Genomic DNA, 21,567 nt, shown 5'->3' with positions numbered 1-21,567 from the left:
TGCACTCCACTGACACCACAAAACAAGACAGTAATTTTATTGCAATCCAACACACCTTACTCTTTTTAGGCTATACCACGAACTTTTTCATAATTTTTGTCACAATTTTGATACGACAAATTATGAATGATTGCTTATTACTTACACATAGATTAATTATTTTTTCCCTTCCAATCACACCTTATCTCATGATAGTTGTGATAAATAAATTGTGAAATAGATTGTCATCCTAACTTTTTTTTCAACTGAAATCCAGAAAGATATGAAAAAGAACCACATAAAAAGATATGAGATTCGGCATTTTGAGCCTGTGAGGTTAGGGTTTTTTTTTATTTTAAATATTTATTATTATAATTATTTTAATGGGAAATGAAAATTACTTCATTCAATATTGAAATTATTGAAGTATAACAGAGGATTAGAAACAATTAGCTACAATCTACTTGGATAAGCTCTGACAACATACAAATATTAAACAAGAATAACTAGTTTTCATTCTAAAAACAATTTTTTCCATTTCAGTTAATATTTTATACACTAACAGATGCGTAGTGAAAGTCCTAAAGGAACTTTTTTATTTTGCTTCACCAATGGAGTACCCAAATCCAAACGGTCTTTTTTCTTTTTTTTCTAGAGTAATATGTGGCGTCGGTGGTGATCTCTCTCTCTCTCTCTTTTATATCTCATTTAAACCTATTTTCAATTGACGTAGAGTCAACACAAAAACCTTAATTTACACTCATGGCATTGGATAAGGGGTTTCTCTTATATGCCCATGCATGATATGCTCAAAAGAAAAAAATATGCAAAGAAAATCAAAAGGAAAAAAAAATTCAAAATGTTTTTAAATATGGTTGCAAGCATGTTTCTAGGAGATGTGGGAGTTATAGGATGTACCTCGAAAGTGATAGTCCTCATCAAGCAATTATGATTGCATGTGAGTTAAATTGATTTTCTCATATCTCAAATCGTCATAATATGAGACACTTATGCATTCTTGCAATGTTTTCACACAACACGCAAATTCTTTGCTACTTTGATACATGTGCAGGTATAATGTAATTTGGCCATCACAAGGGATACATGTGTTAATGTATGCTCACTAAACTGTCTTAATTTGTTTTTGAAATATAAAATTGATTAGACTTGTTTAATGCGTGTGTGTGTTTTGGATCTATGAATGCTTTGATTTTTCTTGATAAGAGATGTTTTTTAAAGCTTAAAATGTTGATTGGATCTATGGTTAAGTAGCTTGTTTGTTGCATTCATCTCTATGTGTTTTTCCTCTCTTTGAAAAACTGATTTTTATCAAGCTCAACAGCTTCTCAACAGATCCTCGACAACTTTCTATCTATCGAGCCTTTTAAACTTCTTTTCTCGACAGAAGTTAACGCAATCTTGATCCATCAAGATTTCTAGAGTTCTTCTTAATAGAATCTCGACAACTTCTTCGATCCATCGAGAAACTTTCTATTTGGCCGATAAATCCTCGACAGATTCTCAATCTATCGAGGTTGACTTCTGCTCGATAGCAGCTTGATAGTTTCTCGATTTGTCGAGACCCTCTTGCATGCATTGTTTTTTTTTTCACATGTTTTGCATCTTTCCATTATCTTGTCATCCATAGCATCTTGTTTCATTACATTCATGCATTTATATAAATTCCTTGTGCCCCTTGATCATCTTTGATCATTTTTATGTTTCCCGGGTGAAGCTTTATAGTTTCTTGTACCCTTTGTCAATCATGACAAAAAAGGGGAGAAAATGTGGTTTCTTTTTAAAATTCTACACATTAGGGGGAGAAATACATGCCTTTGTAAGGGGGATTTGTGTTTCATCTTATTAGGGGGAGTGTTTACCTCCTTGTTGTTTTTGGACCTCCTTTTAGCTTTTTATACACTGGTCTTGTGAACATTTTTACAAACATTGTATTTATTTTCACACACACACACACACACACACTCACACATATATATATATATATATGATGATGTATGTTGTTCTTCACCTATCTCTCCATGTGTTGTTTCTTTTCTATCTTTATACACATGTTTCTTTATGTATGCAATCTTTATTTCTGTTTCACACTAATATGCCTTGATGAGTTTTGTTTAAAGTGTTTCAAAAAGACAAGTGGTGAAAATCTATCATGTCATGAACTCTCTTCTTGCAAAGTTTTTCAAGAGTTTGTGTTAGGCTTAGAATTGTTTGTAATTCAACAAGTGTTATGAGTTTAGTGATTTAAGATTTCTCTTATGATTCATTTGTTTGTTGTGGTTTTGTCACGAATTGTCAAAGGGGGAAATTATTATGACATATGTGAGATTGTTGAAGACATATGTTATGTAAATTGACAAATCCTTTGACAAAACGCAATTTACTTGTAATTGGGTAGATCTAGGATGTGTTTAGTATTTCAAGAAACATGTTGTTCAAGCCAAGTATTAAAGCCATGAAAATTGGATCAAGAAACAAGTGAAAAAAAGCTGTTCATTAAAACTGGATAGAAGTTGGACAGAAGCTGGACAGAATTCTCGACATAAGCTCGACAAAAAATCTATTGAGATCTATTAAAGCTCGATAGAAACTGGACAGAAGCTAGACAGAATCTCGACAGAAGCTTGATAAAAAAATCTATCGAGATCTACGAAATTAGAATTTTCAGATCTAATTTTCGACTCATGTTGACATGTATGTGTAGGGTTTCTTTTCTCACAACCTTAGACATATATAAGACTTATTTTAGATGCTGTCATATAAGAGAATATAAGGAGAACACATTCAAAAAGTGACCGAGTGCCTTATTCTCTCTGAAAGAAGTTACTGCGTCTTTTGCGTCTTAGGGTTTGTAACCAAGTGCTTCTTAATCTTCATTGTTGATGAAGTGAAAAACTTTGTAGCCAGCAACATCTTCAAGTTGCTGAAGTTAGTCACGTACTAAGAATTATGCATCATTAGTTAGTCACATACTGTGATTCGTGCAAAATGGTGGCATTCATATATTGAAGAGCCCATATGTTCTAAAGTGGTAGAAGGTTTCTACTATAAGTTCATCTATGGGGATTGTAGAGTTTAGGGACAAAGGTTTTTTACTAGATCTGAAACTTCTCTTTACTGTAATGAATTACTTTTTCGGGAAGGTTTCCTCCCAGGTTTTTTATTGTGAAACTAGTTTGTTTCATTGGTTTTCCTAAGTTATCATATCTTGTCTTATTTACTTTTCCACTGTGCATGATATTGATGTTAGTTTGTTTTAACAAGGTTTATTCGTAATAAATTTAATTAACAACTTGGGTCTAAAACGTGTTAATTCTATTAACCGGGATCTAAATTTCCCGACAAGTTTTTCTTTAAAATAAAAAATAAAAAATTACGTGCAGTGTTTTTTTTTTTTTAAACCTATCTACTCCTATATTCACAACTGCCTATTACACGTTCTCAAATTACTTGCCACTTGTCTTTCAGTTTTTTCCCCCCTATCAGAAACATCTTCAGTTTGGGTTATTTCACAAAAACTTTTCCTTCTTCTTTATTCATCACTCCCCTATTCTGCAATCTTTATTCCTTGTTTTCCTCATTCGATGGCCACTGAGAGAAATAACTACATGCGCTATTGACTGAAGAAATTTGAAGATATGCTTAAATTTTAAGTTATTACGTGGCCTCTATTATTACCACATACTTTGTGATTGTTTTGATCGAACCAAATCAAAATAAAACCCAAGAAATGGAGCAAATATTGTTGATTGGAATGAAAGCCCAGTACTAAGTGTAGCAATAAAAAGTTATTAAAGAATGGATACATCAAAGGCTGAAATACCTGTATTTAATGCCAATTTCTCTTGAAGGATTGATGACCTTTTTTTTTTTTTTTTTTTTTTTTTTTTTTTCAGTCCACATTTACTCTTTTTTTTTTTTTTTTTTTTTTTTTTTTTTTGTCTTTCAGTCCACATTTACTCTTTTTTTTTTCTTTTTTTCTTTTTTTTGATTGAGTGGATAGATATTGCTATAAAAATCAAACTGTTCATGCTTAAAACATTTGACTAGATTAATCACCCGTAGGCATCTATTAGTTCTTCTTCAATAGGTGAGCATCCATCTTTCTTTCTTCTTCTTTGTTTATTTACATATATTTTATTTTAATTGGTGAGCATTAAATCAGACATAGAAAGTTGTACTTTGTTATTAGTAGTTAGTATTAGTGTACCACTGCCAATTGAATGTAATTTTAGATTTGGAAGTATGTATTATAAAATGTTTTTTCTTTTTCTTTTTCTTTTTCAAAAACAAAATGAAAATAAATGGTGTTGAAACCATCTTCATCTATAGACCTGGCAATAATCTATTTTGAAACTAAAGTCTAAGACATTAAATATATTCGTATATATTAAATTTTGATTGTGATATGATGTAATTTTCATTTATATTATTTATATTTCCAATTATTTTGGGACTACTTCAATGGCTGAAGGCATATACCCAAACTGTGTTGAATTGATACTTCGCACAAAGTTTGTGTCTTGAGAAAACACTTTAAAATTTTTTATGTTCTTACTACTTCACTGCAGTCATATTAATTTGTGGTATAAGGATCCTTCACCTAAGGCTATATATGATTTGTAGGAATTGACTTACCTATGATGGGCGTCCACAAAGGAATTTACCATGTGTGTATGTTTTAATGAATTTATTTATTTCAATAAATTCACTAGCCTAATCCTATATCTGATTTATTTTTCCACTTAAGTAATGTTTTATTATATTTTTTTTTATTTAATAACACTATTGTGGTTCTTTTTCCTCAATATTATGGTGGTGAGGGAGATTCAATGTAGATGGAGGTGATAGTGCCAACAAATATAAAATTTGATGCAGGTTCGGCTATAAAGATTTTGAGGCATGTAATGCTAATGTTTTAATTTAGGTAGAGAGTGTGTTGCTTTAGAAGATAGATATGTCAAGTTTAAAATGGGGAAAAAAAATCAAACACAAAAAATGTTATGATTGGTAGATTATAAAGTGGAACACAAGATATTGTACAAAAGATTTGTATCCATTCATGCAATCCGTATATTGTAGTTGTAGTTTTTTCTCTTTTGTAGTGTTTGGCCCTTTTTAGATGGGTAAGCTTTACATAAGAAATTTATGCTTTCAATTGGGGTTGATGGGTATTTTCATGGAATAATTTATGAAAATTTTTTAGGTTGTTACTTTGACAGAAATGTTTATACTTTAAAATGTATAATACCCAATTTCAAATAAGCAAAATGGGATATGATAAGATTTATATATGAAAATATTATTTAACTCACATAAATCTTATCACATATCTATGTATTTTTGTGATTCGAAAAATGTAATAGCCTTTAATTATAATTAATGGAAGGTGTTGACCTTTAAAAAAAATGTTATGTTCATAATATTTTCACAACATTTTAAATTATTATCTTTATCTTATCATAAATATATATATATATATATATATATATATATATATATATATATATATATATATATATATATATATATATATATCTTTTGCAACATTTCCTTTTTTTCTCCCTATCCTTCACGTTAAGTTTTTTTTTTTTTTTTTTAAACCTTACTTTTTTTTTTAATCGGAAAAAACCCTTATCCTTATCCCCTTCTTTTATAATTATTATCTTTATCCCATCATCTCATGTAATTTTTATTTTTTCTTTTAATGAGAGTATTCAATGTAGTTGAAAGAATATTCAATCATCTACCAACATATCTCACTTATCTAAGTATAAAAAATAAAAATAAAAATAAAATTTAAATCAAATCCCACGTTCATCCATTTTTCTAAAATTTAGCACACCTCTTCAAAATTGAAAATTTAAAATACTCACAACTTTTAAAATCTTTTCTTTTTACAATTTGTTTGCTAGAGGATTCTAAACCACAACTTCTCCTATACTCAAATAACGGTTTTTATTTGAGTTTGTACTTAGCTGTAAAGGTTGTAATTATCTTTTAGTTGTAACTTATGTAGTTAGGTTTCAAATTTGAACCTATAATAATTAACCACCTATAATTTGTTGTGAAAATATTGTAAAAATGTTGTGAACGATAGTATCTCTCTAGAATAAAATCATCAGAAACTTATTTATGGAAGTAATTTGTTGAGTCAATTTTACCCAAAAAAAAAATTTTGTTGAGTCAAGGATTTATTGTCTAACAGGTAGCTAGTCTCTTGCATATGCCGTTCCTAAAATGGATATGCACTATGCAGTTCCTAAATACTTATCTTGTATAAAAGGAGGAGTAGTTTCATGCAGAGCAATCGGTTGTGGTCCCATACCCAGATTCAAACCCAGACATATCCAGACCCAGACTTCGTTTCTTTTCATCACGTACACTCGGCGCCACAACCCGATTTCTGAAATGGAAACATCATCAAGAAAGATGTGGTACCAGGAGAAAGTGATGTCTTACTGGAAAAATCAAAACGATTGCATGGAAAAGGCTCGCGGTGCAATAATGGTGCTTGCCGTTTACACATTAATCATTTTCCCACGAATGGCTGAGAATTTCAAGAGGAAGGTTGAAGATAGAACGTTGGATTCTTCGGAAGAACTGGCATACTTCTACTTCAAGATGTCCTCTTCTTTCACTTCCATTGCATCGCTCCTTATGACCCTCTTGCTTCTTACTGGATTCCTGGTCAAGAGTAGGCTTTGTACGGGTCTGTTGAGTATAGTTTACCTTGTTACTCTTTTATCCATGATTCCTGGATACTCTTCCTCCATGTACTTGGTGACCCCGTCCCAACTGCACGAGCGTTTGTCTTTGGCACACTGTGTTCTGCTCATTACGGCTGCTGCGGGTGCTTTGCTCTGTGTGTTTCACACGATCTGTTTTCTCACTTGACTGAGTGTGCGGGAAAAAATGGAGGGACCTGGCTTCTTTCCAGTGGCCAGTGCCACTGGACACGTCAGATGGCGGACACGAGTGAACCAGTCACTGACGTTTGAGCCACTCTCCACTCCGTTTACTGTTTTACTTTTACATCTTGTGCTCTTGTTTTTCATTTCGTTTTTTATTTCTTTTGGGCTGTCATAAAATTAAACATTTGCAATCGTTTAATTTTATGGTACTTCGTAATTTGTGCAATCGTTTAATTAAACATTTCGCCATTACTGTGCGCAAAATGTTTAATTTTATGGTACTATGTAATTTGTTTTCCGTTCCTTAGTAACGTGTTATGAGTGCAAAAAAAAAGGTGACAAAAGATATATATATATATATATATATGTCTTCAGTCACCTACAACTGTAAGATATGAACTAAATCATATGACGGGTTTCAGTCTACATCTGCAAGACATCTAACTTGTTAAATAAGCCAATAAGTTACTGCTCAAATGGCACACCTCGTGAGGGCAATGTGAAGGGAGAGATCATAGATTCAAAACCAACCCAGCATGTGTGCAATTTCCCATTAAAAAAACTTTGTAAAAACAAGCAAGTCATCCTTTGAAAGGATAATTTGAATTTGCATACCTCCATTTAAAACTTTTCCTTTAAAACTTTTCCACAACAGCATGTCATAATCACATTGGCAGCATTCAACTAAAACAACTCATTCATTGAACTGAAGGCCGAAATTGATGAGAATAAAAAATCTAAAATTTGATCAAACAAAATCTGAAACGGTGTTACGGAGAGGTGTAGGGTTCAAATTCCCTCTCCCCTATTGCAGCTATCAAAATATCAAAAAATAAAATAAATACATTATCATCACATCTACCAAAACTATCCAACAAAGTACACGCAATAATTCCATTTCTTGCATTATTGAAGATCTTGAATAGGTTCCAATTCCATGCTAAAGTCTTGAAAAACTATTTTTGGTAGAGTAGTCAGTAGTCACACTGCCCTTGTGCTGGTCTAAACTTCACATACTTGGGCTGGAATTTGGGAGAACTGAGATACTGATATCGTAATATCTCTTCACCTGAACTCCAGATGTCTAAAATTTCCTTCAATGAGCTGAGAAACCAATACGCCTGGGGTGATGAGCTGCTGAGTAACAGATATTCCTCTAGCTCTATAAAAATTATAGATAACAAAGTAAGTGATTTGACCGTCCATGAAATGTGTTACCATGTATCTGAGAACCTAAGAATACATGATTTTTTATTTGTTTTCTCTGATTTTATGCACAAGAAAAAAATAGCTTAAATCTGAAATTGCATTTGAGAAATCAAACTTACCAAAACTATAATAATTTTCATGGTCTAGTACAACTTCAAGAGGCAAGTTCATATGCCTGAGCCTCATTTGTTTGTTTTTGGGACTCCAATCCTGGAAATTGTCCAATATCATGTCCTCCAAGTGGTTGAAACTCATTCATTAAACCAACAGCAAACTCTTCAGGACGAGCTCCGCCACTTTGGAAATAATCTGCCATCTGCATGGAAAAGACCAACTCTGGTGTGAATATTAAATTTTTTATTGATATTGTGTTTTACTTTAAAGTTTAAACAATTTAAACCTTGAACGAAAACAAAACCACAACTTTTACAGTCTTTTAAGTTCATAGACTTTTTAGTTCAGCTACAGAAAGAAAGTGTTTACTTGATTAGGAGAATATGGGTTGAAACCATGATCAACTTTTTCGAGTTTGTAGTCATATAAGCAACTACAAACCAATAACCAATATAAAACAAATCCCATAAAAAATTAGTAAAATAAAATAAAAACAAATAGAGAACTAAAGTGGCTCTTACATGATTGGCAAGAGCCATTCCACTCAAGGCTGCTGATTCTAAACTTGAACCAAGTAACCAATCACCACATATACCGGCTCTTCCCTGAGGATCAAAGATGCAGGGGATGCCAGGTGTATTAGTTGGAAGAGCTGCACCCCTGTGATACTCCGGAAGATAGGACAAGTCATTACAGAAAACTTTATCCCATTTTTAGTTTTTAAATAAAAGAAAACAAAATTTTCTTCAAGCATTCATTATAGAGAACCAAAATGAAAATTTCCAATGGATAAATCCCAAAGGCAAACCATTCCTGAAAAACAAGTTGGTTGTGATGATTCCAATGAAAAAATATAATGTACTCACTAGTGATAATGCAGAGTGGTTCCTTACCATAACTGAACACGGGTATAGAATGGTTTCTGAAGTGATTCTTTTGGTAACCCAAGCGCAGCTTCAACACCCCCAAGCATGCCCGCCTTCACCTTCTCTGCTGTTGCATTTGGGATGTTTTCCTGGTAATAAAAATTGTTCAATAAAGTGACCCAAAAAAAATCCACATATACCTAAAAATATGGACAGTTGCATACATGATTCAACAAGAAACACAAGCATAGAAAATTTTTTACTACCATCATTTTACACAATTTCTTGCTTCTAAAATTTTAGAAATATGATAAACACCATTTGGGCATTTACTGTTTTATTATGCATGGCAGAATTTATAAGACTTGCAAGTGATGTGAAGCTATAGATTATAAAATTAATAGTATGAAGCCATTTTATACAAATTATGGGAATTTAACTGACAACAGAACTTTGGGGTTATACGTAAAAATTGGGTCTCCATAAGCATCAATCTCTAAAATTTACTTTAAAAGAGGATAATTACAATCACCACTCACATAGGTACCCTGTGGAGTCTCAGATTTTATTTTCGAAGTTTGAATTTCTGATTTTCTAGATTTCACTTTGGAATTCTAGAATTTAATATTGTTGATAATTTTATGGTAATTGTGGCTTGATGTCCTCCTTTTTTTTTTTTTTGATAAGTAATAGATTCATTGAAATCAAAAAGAGAGGAACACCGAAGTACACAGGGAGTATACAGGGGGGAACAAATCAAAAACGAACATTACAAAAATCAAGAAAATCCAAAATAGAAGAAAAAGGATGGTTTCTCCACACAGAAAACCAATCAAGTAAGGTTCTAAAAAAAAGAAGCTTGAGATCAGGCATGGAACGCTCCTTGTCTTCAAAACACCTACTATTTCTCTCCTTCCAAATACACCACATCAAACAATGAGGAACAACCATCCAAAGATCTCCATTACGGTGGCGACCAAAACGACCTTGCCAGCAAGCCAAAAGCCCAACAACAGAGAAAGGCATAACCCAACAAACTCCAAAAAGCCCAAAAACCATATTAACAAATCAAAAACGAACATTACAAAAATCAAGAAAATCCAAAATAGAAGAAAAAGGATGGTTTCTCCACACAGAAAACCAATCAAGTAAGGTTCTAAAAAAAAGAAGCTTGAGATCAGGCATGGAACGCTCCTTGTCTTCAAAACACCTACTATTTCTCTCCTTCCAAATACACCACATCAAACAATGAGGAACAACCATCCAAAGATCTCCATTACGGTGGCGACCAAAACGACCTTGCCAGCAAGCCAAAAGCCCAACAACAGAGAAAGGCATAACCCAACAAACTCCAAAAAGCCCAAAAACCATATCCCACAACTCTAGAGCAACCGTGCAATGAAGGAAAAGATGGTCAATAGTTTCACTATTACACTTGCACATGAAACACCAATCCAAAATGCAAATTTTTCTTTTCCTTAAGTTGTCAATAGTCAGACATTTCGTCAAGGCTGCTGTCCAAATAAAGAAAGCCACTCTATTAAAAAAGGCTCCAAGAATGGTTTGAAGCAATGCAATTTGAATAAAAAATCCATGTATAGATATGTTTCTTTAAGCTTGGTGGTGATTCCAAGCACCCTTAGGTGGTGAAGCTTAAGATTTCAAGAAACTTCTAAAAGCAATTTTTAAGTGGTGAAGCATAGGATTTGTCCTGTTCTTCATTCCTTTTCTCTTATTTCTATTTTCCACCCTTTGTCCTGCATCAGGATAAAAGTTTGTCCAATTAACAAAGTCTACATGTACAAATGCACATAACTCATGATTGCCGTGTTTAAACAAGTTGGTGTTGGCCAAATGAACTCTTTTCTACCAGTACTCCCTATCTATTGTCACGTTTGCTAAAGCCCTAGTCAAAAACCAGAATCTTCAAGACTTTTATCCCTATAAGTTCTGTTAATGATCCAAAACCATCAAATGGGTGTGTGTTTGCCCACACATATTCAACTTAGTACTGACCTGTGGAACCTTGTTCCGCTTTCCATAAGCTGCAGTACTAAGAAAGGTCCAACAGTGAGGGCCACTGTTTTGGGAATGCAGAAGTTTCTTGGTATTGTTTGCCATCCATGAGACAGAATCAACCCCTTTGACAAAAGCTCCTTCAAAAGGAGATGAAGCTGCACCACCTGGGATAGGAAGAGGGTCCTCAAATGCTGCAAGGAGGGCCCATATAGAACTTAATTCCAGCCTCTAGCAACACAGACAGCATTAAATGAGCAACAATCTGAGATAAGCCAATCATCACTAAAAGCAAATAAAGTGGAGAATATAGCAGATTGCATCAAATAATCTGAACTGAGAAGTTCTGGGTATACCTTCATCTGTCTTGCAATTAGTGGCAAGCCTGACGATGCAAGCAAGCGATTTGCACACTTTCCTGTTGTTGACACAAAAGTAATATTAAAAAAAACTCAAGTCACTGATCAAACAAAATATCAAACTCCACTGACATTATTTTAGAATGTTCCATTTTCTTTTATAGGTAAGTAAGAAATTTTATAACTACGCACAAAAAAAAGGGACAGAACCCAAGTACACAGGAAGTTTACATGAGATACACCCAAAAAAATCATCAAAAAAATACAAAAATCACGAAACACAGGCAAATTAGAAAAATGACTACTCAAAGCAGCCATCCAAATCTACATAGCAAGTAAAAATATCATTTTCAGCTCCAATGCAAATTGTTCAATTCCTTCAAATAGTCCACATTATACAAAAATGAATTGTATTCCAAATATCTGGACTTCGATGTCTTCCAAATCACCCCTTCAAGTTACCAACAAATCAACTACCCTCTTAGGCATAACCCTATCCCAAATAAACACAAGACCAATGACCAAAATTCTTGAGCGATATCACAATGGAGAAGCAAGTGATCTATGGACTCCCCATTATTTTGCACATGCAGCACCACTCCTCTACAATTAAATTTCTCCTTTGTAACTTATCCATTGCGAGAATCTTTTGCAGTGCAGCTGACCATGTGAAGAATGCCACTTTGGCGGGGACCTTAACCCTCAAAATACTTTTCCAAGGAAAAGTTTGAGCATTTCCAGCATGCAACACTCTGTAAAAGGACTTTACCTCAAACATACGGCTTCTTGTTGGAATCCAGCAGATCTGGTCTTCTTCTTCTCTTCTTATCTTTATAGAGTAGATGAAATTAAGGAAACTTGTTAGAACTTCTAACTCCAAATCATTTTAAGCTCTAATAAAGGAATATACCAATGAATAATGCCATCAGTCCACCACATAAGCCACTTTAGATTGTGAAATTCTATACAAATCTGGAAATGCCCCCTTTAGAACCACATCTCTGCACCACAAATCTTGCCAAAAGAAAATATTAATGCCATTACCAACCTCAAATCTAACAGATCTGGAGAAACTTTCGCAACCACTTCTAATATGCTTTGAAAGGTTTATACCATATGTTCCACTTCTACCCCCAAGCAGCAACCACTCCACTCACTTCCATATTTTTGATCCATTATTTTTATCCATAAAACACTGTTATGCCAAAGCCTTCTCATTAGTTTGCTGATTTTGTCTTTTGTCTTTTCCTTCTTGTTCCTTTTTGTCCTTTTTATTTTCTTGAACTGCCTGGTCTTCTGCCCATATACGAGGGCACCTTTGTATTTTTTTCCTTTTGCATTTTATTGAATTTATTTACCAATCAAAAAAGAAAAAGAAAAAATAACGTACTCCTTATGCCTAATATTCCATAATTAATTGGTTCACAAATTTTTCCAATTAACAATATGGAACATAAACTTGTCTCCTACACCACACCTAAGAAAATCCCATTGTAATCCTCAATACTATTAGCAATGCTAATGGGAATAAGAAATAAAGAGAGAAAAAAAATGTTTGCAAAGTCAACAACATTCTCTCTATCAATATAAGTTTAATTCCCTTTTTTTTTTCAGGTATCTCACGGGAAATTTGAAACCTTATAGTCAAATCTAAGTAAATTTTTCATTTTTTCAACATCGGGTACAATACCAACAGGTATCAATTCAGATTTCACCAGGTTAATCTTTCATCCAGAAACTACTTCAAAGCACAACACACATTTCAAGTACCTAAGCTGTTCCAGTCATTCCCACCCAAAAAAAAAAAAAAATCAAAGTATCGTACCAAAAAAAGAGGTGAGAAACCATCAACAGATCACATGTTCTACTTCCCACTGTGAAACCAGCAAGATGCTGTTCTGAATTTCACAAGATACTGCCTTGCCACTGCTCTTGCCAATAACTTACTCAGTGCCTCCATCGCTATCATCAATAACAATTGTGACAATGGATCACCTTAACACAAACCTCGAGGACTATAAAAAATTTCACTCAAGCTGCCATTAACTAGAATAAAAAACCTAATTGTGGAAATGCAACAACTAATCCAATTCGTCCATTTCTCTCCAAAGCCGCACCGTTTTAGCATGTAAATCAGAAAGTTACAATTAATATGGTTGTAGACTTTCTTAAAATCCAACTAACATTATAGCTCAAGGATACCCAATATCATTCTACTGTCAACACATTCATTGGCAATGAGAACAAATTCAAAATCTACCTCCCTTTGATAAAAGCATTTCAAAATTGGGCAAACAGCAACCAGTTAACTAGCACCATAGGGATTATTTTATATACACTACCAATGAGACTAATATGCCTGTATTCCTTCACATCTAGAGCATAGCCTTTTGGGGAATTAGGGAAATAAAGTAGCAATTAGGCTTCTCTCAAACATACCTTGGTGTTTGTCTCTCTACTCTAAAGGCCCTAGCTAGGATAATATAAAAATCATAATAATTTTTCAGAGAACATCTAAGTTCAATGGTATGTGATGCGGTAGGAAGAACTCAGAGTAGTGTAGATTAAGGGTTTAAGAAGAAATTTCAGCAACAAAACAAGATTATAATAAAGAAAAGATAATAGGATTAAATTTGTAATAAGCAGATATCAATTTCTAAGCTCAAAGAGCTCAAAAAAATTCAGATATCAAATTTCATAAAGTAGATGAGCAAAGGCTGCCTACAATGACTCAAAGAGAGACTATTTAAAAAAACTGTTAGCAACCCTAGAATCCTGATTCCCAAGTCTTTATATTTTATCTAACAATTAAATCATAATCATCCAATTTCATTAAAAGTCGTGTTCATCACATGACCTCTTAATATGCTTAAAAGCATAATAATAACTAAAACATAACATAGAGATAGAAAGTACTAGTCTTGTAGTAGCAACTAACTAAACAAAAATAGACTAATGGGCCTTCTTTCCTTTGGACTTAAATTCTCCTACATTAGTGAAGCATCCTCTACCTGGACTGCTCTCTAGAAAGAAACATTTGAGCTATAAAATAGTAACAAAGAGTATGGAAAATGGTATCCAACATTTAATGCGTTCAGACATTATCGCTAAATAGCAAACCATGGAGCATTTCTGGTAAAGACAAGCATAATCAGATATTCTTTTTGCCATGGCAGAAGCCAACTCTATTGCATATATATTAGACAATTGAGATTTCTAATATGTTTCAATTCTAGGAACAGAAACGGTGCACATAGATACAGTATTTTTTAGGTAATCCTTATGATGCAATAACAAGTATGAGAAAATATTAGAATCTTCATATAATGTGAAGATACTGCAGCAAAGGTAAAAATAAACTTAACAAGGGAGGCACTAAGTTACCATTATGTGCAATGACAATCGCATCAAACTGTCCCTGAGGTTTTCCGTTTTCACTCAAGTACCACATCCCATTAAATGGATCAAGTTTACTTATCCAGCAAGGTCTCACCACATTAACCAAAGAAGTCTGCCACAAAGTTTAAAATAATTTATTAGCTCATGGGCACAACAGAAGAAGCAAAGGGCTAAAACTAGAAGCGTATGAGAGAAGTTATTCCCTTTTTTTTTTTTTTTGGGTGCTGGAAAAAGAACCATAGCGTATTTTAAAAGTGAAAACACAGATATAAAATCACAACAAATTTTGACATATTCAATTTCATATGAAGTCATGCTAAGTTTTCTTTTAAATTTAAAAAAAAAAAAAAAATTATAAACAAGTTTTCTTATAAAATGGTACATCATTCAGTTCGAGGTAGGGGTGGGGGATAGAGTGAAATTTTGGACAGATCAGTGGTGTGGAGAATCACCACTCTATATTTCCTTCCCGGCTGTGTATGGGATTGCTTATTTTAGAGAGGCATCTGTGGCCTCTTCTCTGGAAAGGTTAGGGTCTGCGGATAGGAGAAGCTGGAATGTTCGATTACTCAGGGACCCAAATGATTGGGACACAGGTGAGGTGGAGGCTTTCTTTCGAACCTTGGGCTCTAATTTACCTAAATCAGAGCACGGAGACCGTATGAGGTGGAAGTTGTCGAAGAAGGGGGATTTTAACATCCGCTCTTTCTATGATAAGCTTCGGAGTCCCTCGCCTATTATCTTTCCTTGGAAAGGTATTTGGAAGGTTAAGGCCCCCTCGCGCGTCTCTTTCTTTGTTTGGACTGCAGTTTGGGAGAAGATCCGTACAGGGGACAATTTGCGGGGTAGAGGCTTTGATTTTGTTGATTGGTGCATTATGTGTCGATGTAGCGGGGAGACAGTGAATCATTTGCTTCTCCATTGTGTCAAAGCTCATCAACTGTGGAGCTTGGTTTTTAGATCTTTTGGGATCTCTTGGGTTATGCCAAGATCAGTTGCAGATACGCTTTTTGGGTGGTGGAATTGGTTGGGAAAGCACTCCTCTAGCATTTGGAACTTAGTTCCTCTTTGTCTAATGTGGTGTATCTGGAGGGTCGGGGTAGAGGCTTTGATTTTGTTGATTGGTGCATTATGTGTCGATGTAGCGGGGAGACAGTGAATCATTTGCTTCTCCATTGTGTCAAAGCTCATCAACTGTGGAGCTTGGTTTTTAGATCTTTTGGGATCTCTTGGGTTATGCCAAGATCAGTTGCAGATACGCTTTTTGGGTGGTGGAATTGGTTGGGAAAGCACTCCTCTAGCATTTGGAACTTAGTTCCTCTTTGTCTAATGTGGTGTATCTGGAGGGAGCGAAACTGGCGAACTTTTGAAGATAAGGATAAAACCGATGATCAGTTGCTAGCTTTTTTTAGTGGCTCTCTATTTGATTGGTCTAGGGCTTGGAGACTCACCTCTAGTGACTCTCTCCCTTTGTTCCTCAATTCTCTTCTTTGTTCTTAGTTTTTTGTTGGTTGTTGTTTGTTTTGTTGTTTCTCTGTTTGTTTCCTCCCTTGTATCCTTTGCCTGCCTTATGTAGTTTTCATGAGGTAGTTTCTTGAATATACTTCTTTCTTACTTATCAAAAAAAAAAAAAAAAATGGTACATGCATATCGTAATCATAATTGAATGTTCAAGTCCTAACACGCATCCAAAGCATTATTTGAATATCTATGAGCAAGTAGCTTTTCCAATTTCATCCATTATAATATTGATGCCCATATACTAATCAATATTAGAACAACTAAGGACCTCTAAACATTTTTTTAATTACAATGTAAATTGATAGATGAGTTTTGCCAAACCAAATAAAAATAGCTCCTAGCCCCCTTCCCCCACCCCTGCAGGATAGAATGTTCTCTGAAAATGGATTGCAACCCTTTAGGATTATTCAATTGTTCACTAGAAATCTTCTTCTTCTTTTTTTTCCCTTTTTTATAAAGAAACCTTCTTGATAAAAACTTTATTGATATAAAAAAGGAGTCACCCAAAGTATACAAAAAGTATATAAACAGGGACAAAACATTCAAGCACGCAAATTACAATGATCCATCAAATCACAAATTGAACAAAAAGAAAAAAAAAAAAAAATCCCATAGCTGACAATCAATCTAAAAAAGTTTGAAAAAAGAAAAGCTTAAGATCTGGCAGGTTCCTTTCAACATCCTCAAAACTTCTAGAATTACGCTCTCTCCATATACACCAAATCAGACAATGGGGAACCGCTTTCCAAATATCAACATAACGATGTCGACCTAATCTTTTCTTATAAAAGAAACCTAATATGACACCAAAATTATAAAATAAAATAACCAAGAAGGAAGAATAGAGGAAAATCACCTCAGACAGTAATGAGTCAGCAAGGGGGCGCATTCCATTAACACCTACATATCTTGGAGGCGAAGAAGGAAGTGAAACAAACTGACCACCTACATCAAGCTTCCCAATTATACCCTGCCACTCTTGAACCAGACCTTTCTCCAACCAGCTATCCACCAACTCAGCAAACTGAGAATCACTCACTGTAAAGAACTGAGCAGCATGGTCAAATATCAATGGCTGAGGGTCAATTATTCTGGTTCCCATTCGTCCTCCCAAACCATGAATCCCCTAAAATAATAAAATATTGTAAGAAACTCTGAAAACATGATCGTCATCTCTGAAATGAAGCACTTGAAAGTTAGTCTACTGAGAGAAACTTATATGTATCCTGGAAAAAAAATTACTGATATGATATTTTCCTGACTTATTGTCCCTTCTTTGAAAGGTTGAAGTGTATTCAATCAACATATTTTGAAAGTTTGAATCAATAAGTGGAATTCCTAACATGAACAGGAGTAAACAAATGAAAATAGTCGAGGTGCATAATATACTAAAACATTTTAAAGCCTTCTTTCCCTTTGTTTCTTTTAACATTTCAGTGAAAACACAATGGAGGAAGAATTTATAGAAGAAAAAGATAATTCTTCCATTTTTCACAAATGACATCCTAATACCCACCAGATAATATAACCTCCAGTTTCCATCTTGTTTTATCTCTTCCTAGGAATCTATGAAGCGCAAAATGTGATAATAATATTATGAAAAAAATTATTGCAATAATAAAATTTTAAAGAAAGAAAATTGAGTATCAAAACATATCCAAGAATATACTCTTGATTTGATTTGCTGGCAAAGTTGGTAAGAACACGGAAAATGGCACCTCCTCCTCCCCAATATACGAATGGGGTGGAAGGTGAAGAAGTGGATTAAAGACCATGAGTTGCTCAAGTAAATTACCAATTAAAAAATTTCAAAAGCACAAAATTTGAGTAAGAGAAACACTATTTTGGTTAGTTGGTGTTGTATGTGTAAGTCAGACGGGGAGATAGTGCCTCATTTGCTCTCACATTGCTCTTTTGCTAGAGAAATATGAGAATGGTTTTTGGGCTACTTGGAGTTCAGTGGGTGATGCCCAAGGATGTGTAGGTTTACTAGCTTTGCTGGCAAGGCCGCTTTGGAAGACATAGAAACAGCGCAATATGGAAAGTTATCCCTCATTTTTTGATGTGGTGTATTTGGCGCGAGAGAAATGCTCGAGTTTTTGAGGGTTGTGAGCGAACAATCTTAGAAGTGAAGTTACAGTTTTCTTTTTTTGATAAAAGTGGTTTTCTGAACATTGACGGAATGGATGGTGGCAACAGGAGCATATCCTTCTTATGTATTAGAATTTATGGGTCATTGTAACCTCAGAACTTAATTGTGCATTTATCGATTATAACCTCTCTATGTTTGATGAATTAACTTTTTTTCTCATCAATAAAATTTATTATTTACCCAAAAAAAATTACCAATTATGAAGAAGTTGACAAGAACACAACATTAAGTATTGACCTTTAGTGAACTGGTAGTTCAGCCAATGGAGTGTCTTGTCATTATACAAGAGACCAGGGATGGAGTCACGCCTATACCAAGGATTAGGAATGGTGTTTAGCGGGCAGAGAGAGGGCTACCTCTCAATGTGTAGCCCTTAGGCCCAATGGCCTTCCAATGTACTAAAAGGAAAGAAAATGAGAACAACAACACATTACACATATCAATAAATTCAGAACCACTCATCCTCATTCTCAGATAAATTCATGAGTGTAGACTAAACATAGATTGCTTACCATAAGATACAAACTTTCCTCAACATAACTACCTAGTCTTAGCAGGGTCAACTACATTGACTATTTGTTCTTGTTTTACCAAATTGAACATTTCAATAAACTGAAAATTTTCACTTTCCATTTTCTTCTATTTTCGCACACATTCTCAACAATGAAACAGTAAGTAATGCTGAAACTTCTTAAACTACACTCACCAATCCAGCCAACCATCCTCTCTAACATTCAAAACCCACATCAAAATTCATAAAAACAAAAAAAAAGACCCAGATGGTGAAAACAGCTAAAAAAGGAAGCAACTGACCAACCGTGTCGAAAACCGTGGACCGGACCCCTCTCTTCTCCAAATTCAAGGCACAAACCAGACCGGCCATCCCTCCGCCGATAATCGCGACGACGGGGTCATCGGAGACTGGCGCAGTGAACACAACTTGCTCCTGGTTGAAGGTTTTCTTGAGACTAGACCTTCTGGAGGTACCATATGATGATTTCCTGCTGTTTTTGGAGGTGGGTCTTTTACTGGGCTGGGATGTGGTGCAGGTTAGGGTCAGGGTTTTGGGGAAGAAGGTGGTGAGGAATGAGGGTTTTAAGGGTTTTAGGGGTTTGGAAATGAGAGAAGAAGGAAAGGAGTGAATGGAGGAGGATGAGGTGGGCATGGTTTTTTTTTTTTTTTTTGGAGGGAGAAGGAAATGGAGTATGAGGATAAAAAGCTTTGGGTTAGTACTTGTTGAGTTTGGTTGGTTTGAGAGGGTATCTGTACACTACTCTCTAGTAACTATACACAATGATGAACGGCTCTATTTGACTATTTCCCGTTTTTTTTTTTTTTTTTTTAGAGAGAGAGAGAAGAGATATTTCACTGGATTTAAAGAATTTAAGACTTCATTTTATAGGTAAAATACTAATTTTGATCTTCAAATTTTCCTAAAATTTTTCTTTTGTCTCTAAATAATTGAAATGTTTCACTTTTTGTCCTAAAACTTTAAAAAAAAAAAAAATTCATTCCTAAACTATTGAAAGAAGTTCTCTTTTCATCCTCTATTTTTGTCTTAAACTATTGAAAAAACTTTCTACAAAGATAAAAAAATAATTTTTTAAAGTTTAGGGTAGAAAAATAATTTTTTAGTAAAATTTAGAAATCAAAATAATATTTTACCTAATTTTATCATATAGTTGCAGCACAGTGTGTATTTTTTCAATTTTAAGTTCAGGTTCAAAATCTCTCATCTTTCAACTAAGGAAATTATTATTGTTATTATTATTATTATTATTATTATTATGTTAGTTGTCACTTTTTAAATTTTTATTTAAATTATTAGTAATTTAATAAAATTTAATTCAATTATTTCAAAGTGAATAGATAAAATTTTAGAAATTTTTTGAAAAATGTTAACTCAATTATTTTAAAGAATCTTATTTCAACTCATTCATGAATCAAATCAAGATTAGTATGGTAATATTGTATTGGTTTTTTTTAGAATATATATTCCCATTATTTGAGAAATTTGTTTTGAAAATGTCAAGTTTAGGATCCGCTTATTATGATAAAATTAAAAACTTTTTGCTAAAAATACTGTAAATAAATGTATAAGTTAGCTGAAATAGTATAATGAGACCTATGAATAATACCAAAAAATGCAATAGAACCTATAAATAATAGCAAAAATACGTAGTAAAATAAGTTGGCAAAAATAATTCATGCCTAACACACACTTAGAAAATATGATGTTGTTGACTTCGACATTTCTGACAATCAACTGTGTCAAAAAAAAATATGTTACTTGACGTGGTTAGTCAAGTGATGAGTTGAACTGAAATCCAAGCTCAATCGGCACACAAGTACCCCTAATTTTAGTTGAAACAACTACAAACTCAATGTCTGACTCAATAAAAAAAAATTACAATTAATTTATTGTTTCTTTTTTTTGCTGAGAATTAATATATCGTTTCAATGATTAAAAAATATAGGGAAATCAATTCATAGTGCATGCTAACAATAAGCAACCATTCCTTCCAATCTTCTCTTGTAGCATAAAGCCATAAACCAAGAAAGCAGTGAGTGACTCAAGCCTGGCTAATTCCCCTAAAATGAAGACAGCTACGTACGACAACACATGGGCCTGAAGCCTGGCTTAATGATCATGTGGGTTTTGAACGTACTGGGGCTGGGCTTGATGGGCTGGTAGATACTTGGGATAGTTTTAGTCCAACAGTATGTATTTTGGAAATAATGAGCCTAGCAAATTGTTGGACTTTTTAGCTGAGCCTAATGACATGAGGATGTACCCAGCTTAGGGGATTCGCAATTTTCGAGCAGTGGGAATTTATTTTTGGAGGGCTATATATGATTTTTTTTATGTGTATGAAATTTAAAATAGTAATGTATAATACTTTATAACTCAATATGTGCTATAAACAACAACTAAATACATGTTAATATAGTTATACTGTATATTTTAATCAAACTAATCAAGTGCATTTATAAATTATAATGTCGTACGGTATATAATA

The 21,567-nt window shown here is 33.8% G+C and overlaps 1 protein-coding gene across 1 annotated transcript; it reads right to left on the bottom strand.

Moving 5' to 3' along the window:
* Positions 1 to 7,590: 7,590 nt before the first annotated feature.
* On the bottom strand, positions 7,591 to 19,819 carry LOC112032104 (uncharacterized). Its single transcript, XM_024064839.2, has 9 exons — positions 19,365 to 19,819; positions 17,252 to 17,521; positions 14,860 to 14,986; positions 11,473 to 11,534; positions 11,117 to 11,347; positions 9,128 to 9,249; positions 8,756 to 8,894; positions 8,240 to 8,436; positions 7,591 to 8,073 (listed from the first exon to the last, which is right to left on the bottom strand). The coding sequence occupies exons 1-8, from the start codon at positions 19,710 to 19,712 to the stop codon at positions 8,275 to 8,277; spliced, it is 1,461 nt and encodes a 486-aa protein (XP_023920607.1). The 5' UTR covers positions 19,713 to 19,819; the 3' UTR covers positions 7,591 to 8,073; positions 8,240 to 8,274.
* Positions 19,820 to 21,567: the final 1,748 nt, after the last annotated feature.

This window comes from Quercus suber, unplaced genomic scaffold (genome assembly GCF_002906115.3).
Source record: "Quercus suber isolate HL8 unplaced genomic scaffold, Cork oak 2.0 scaffold_261, whole genome shotgun sequence".
Taxonomy (NCBI): Eukaryota; Viridiplantae; Streptophyta; class Magnoliopsida; order Fagales; family Fagaceae; genus Quercus; species Quercus suber.
Note: the sequence above shows the minus strand (reverse complement) of the source record. Positions and strands in the feature narration are given on the sequence as shown.

What these genes read in the sequence shown, in the direction of transcription:
- LOC112032104 (XM_024064839.2), bottom strand. Translation starts at nt 19,712, where the DNA reads ATGCCCACCTCATCCTCCTCCATTCACTCCTTTCCTTCTTCTCTCATT. An exon ending in GGTCCACGGTTTTCGACACG is followed by an intron (nt 17,522 to 19,364) that starts GTTGGTCAGTTG and finishes TTATTATTTTAG; the next exon opens with GGGATTCATGGTTTGGGAGG. An exon ending in TAATTGCAAGACAGATGAAG is followed by an intron (nt 11,348 to 11,472) that starts GTATACCCAGAA and finishes CTGTGTTGCTAG; the next exon opens with AGGCTGGAATTAAGTTCTAT.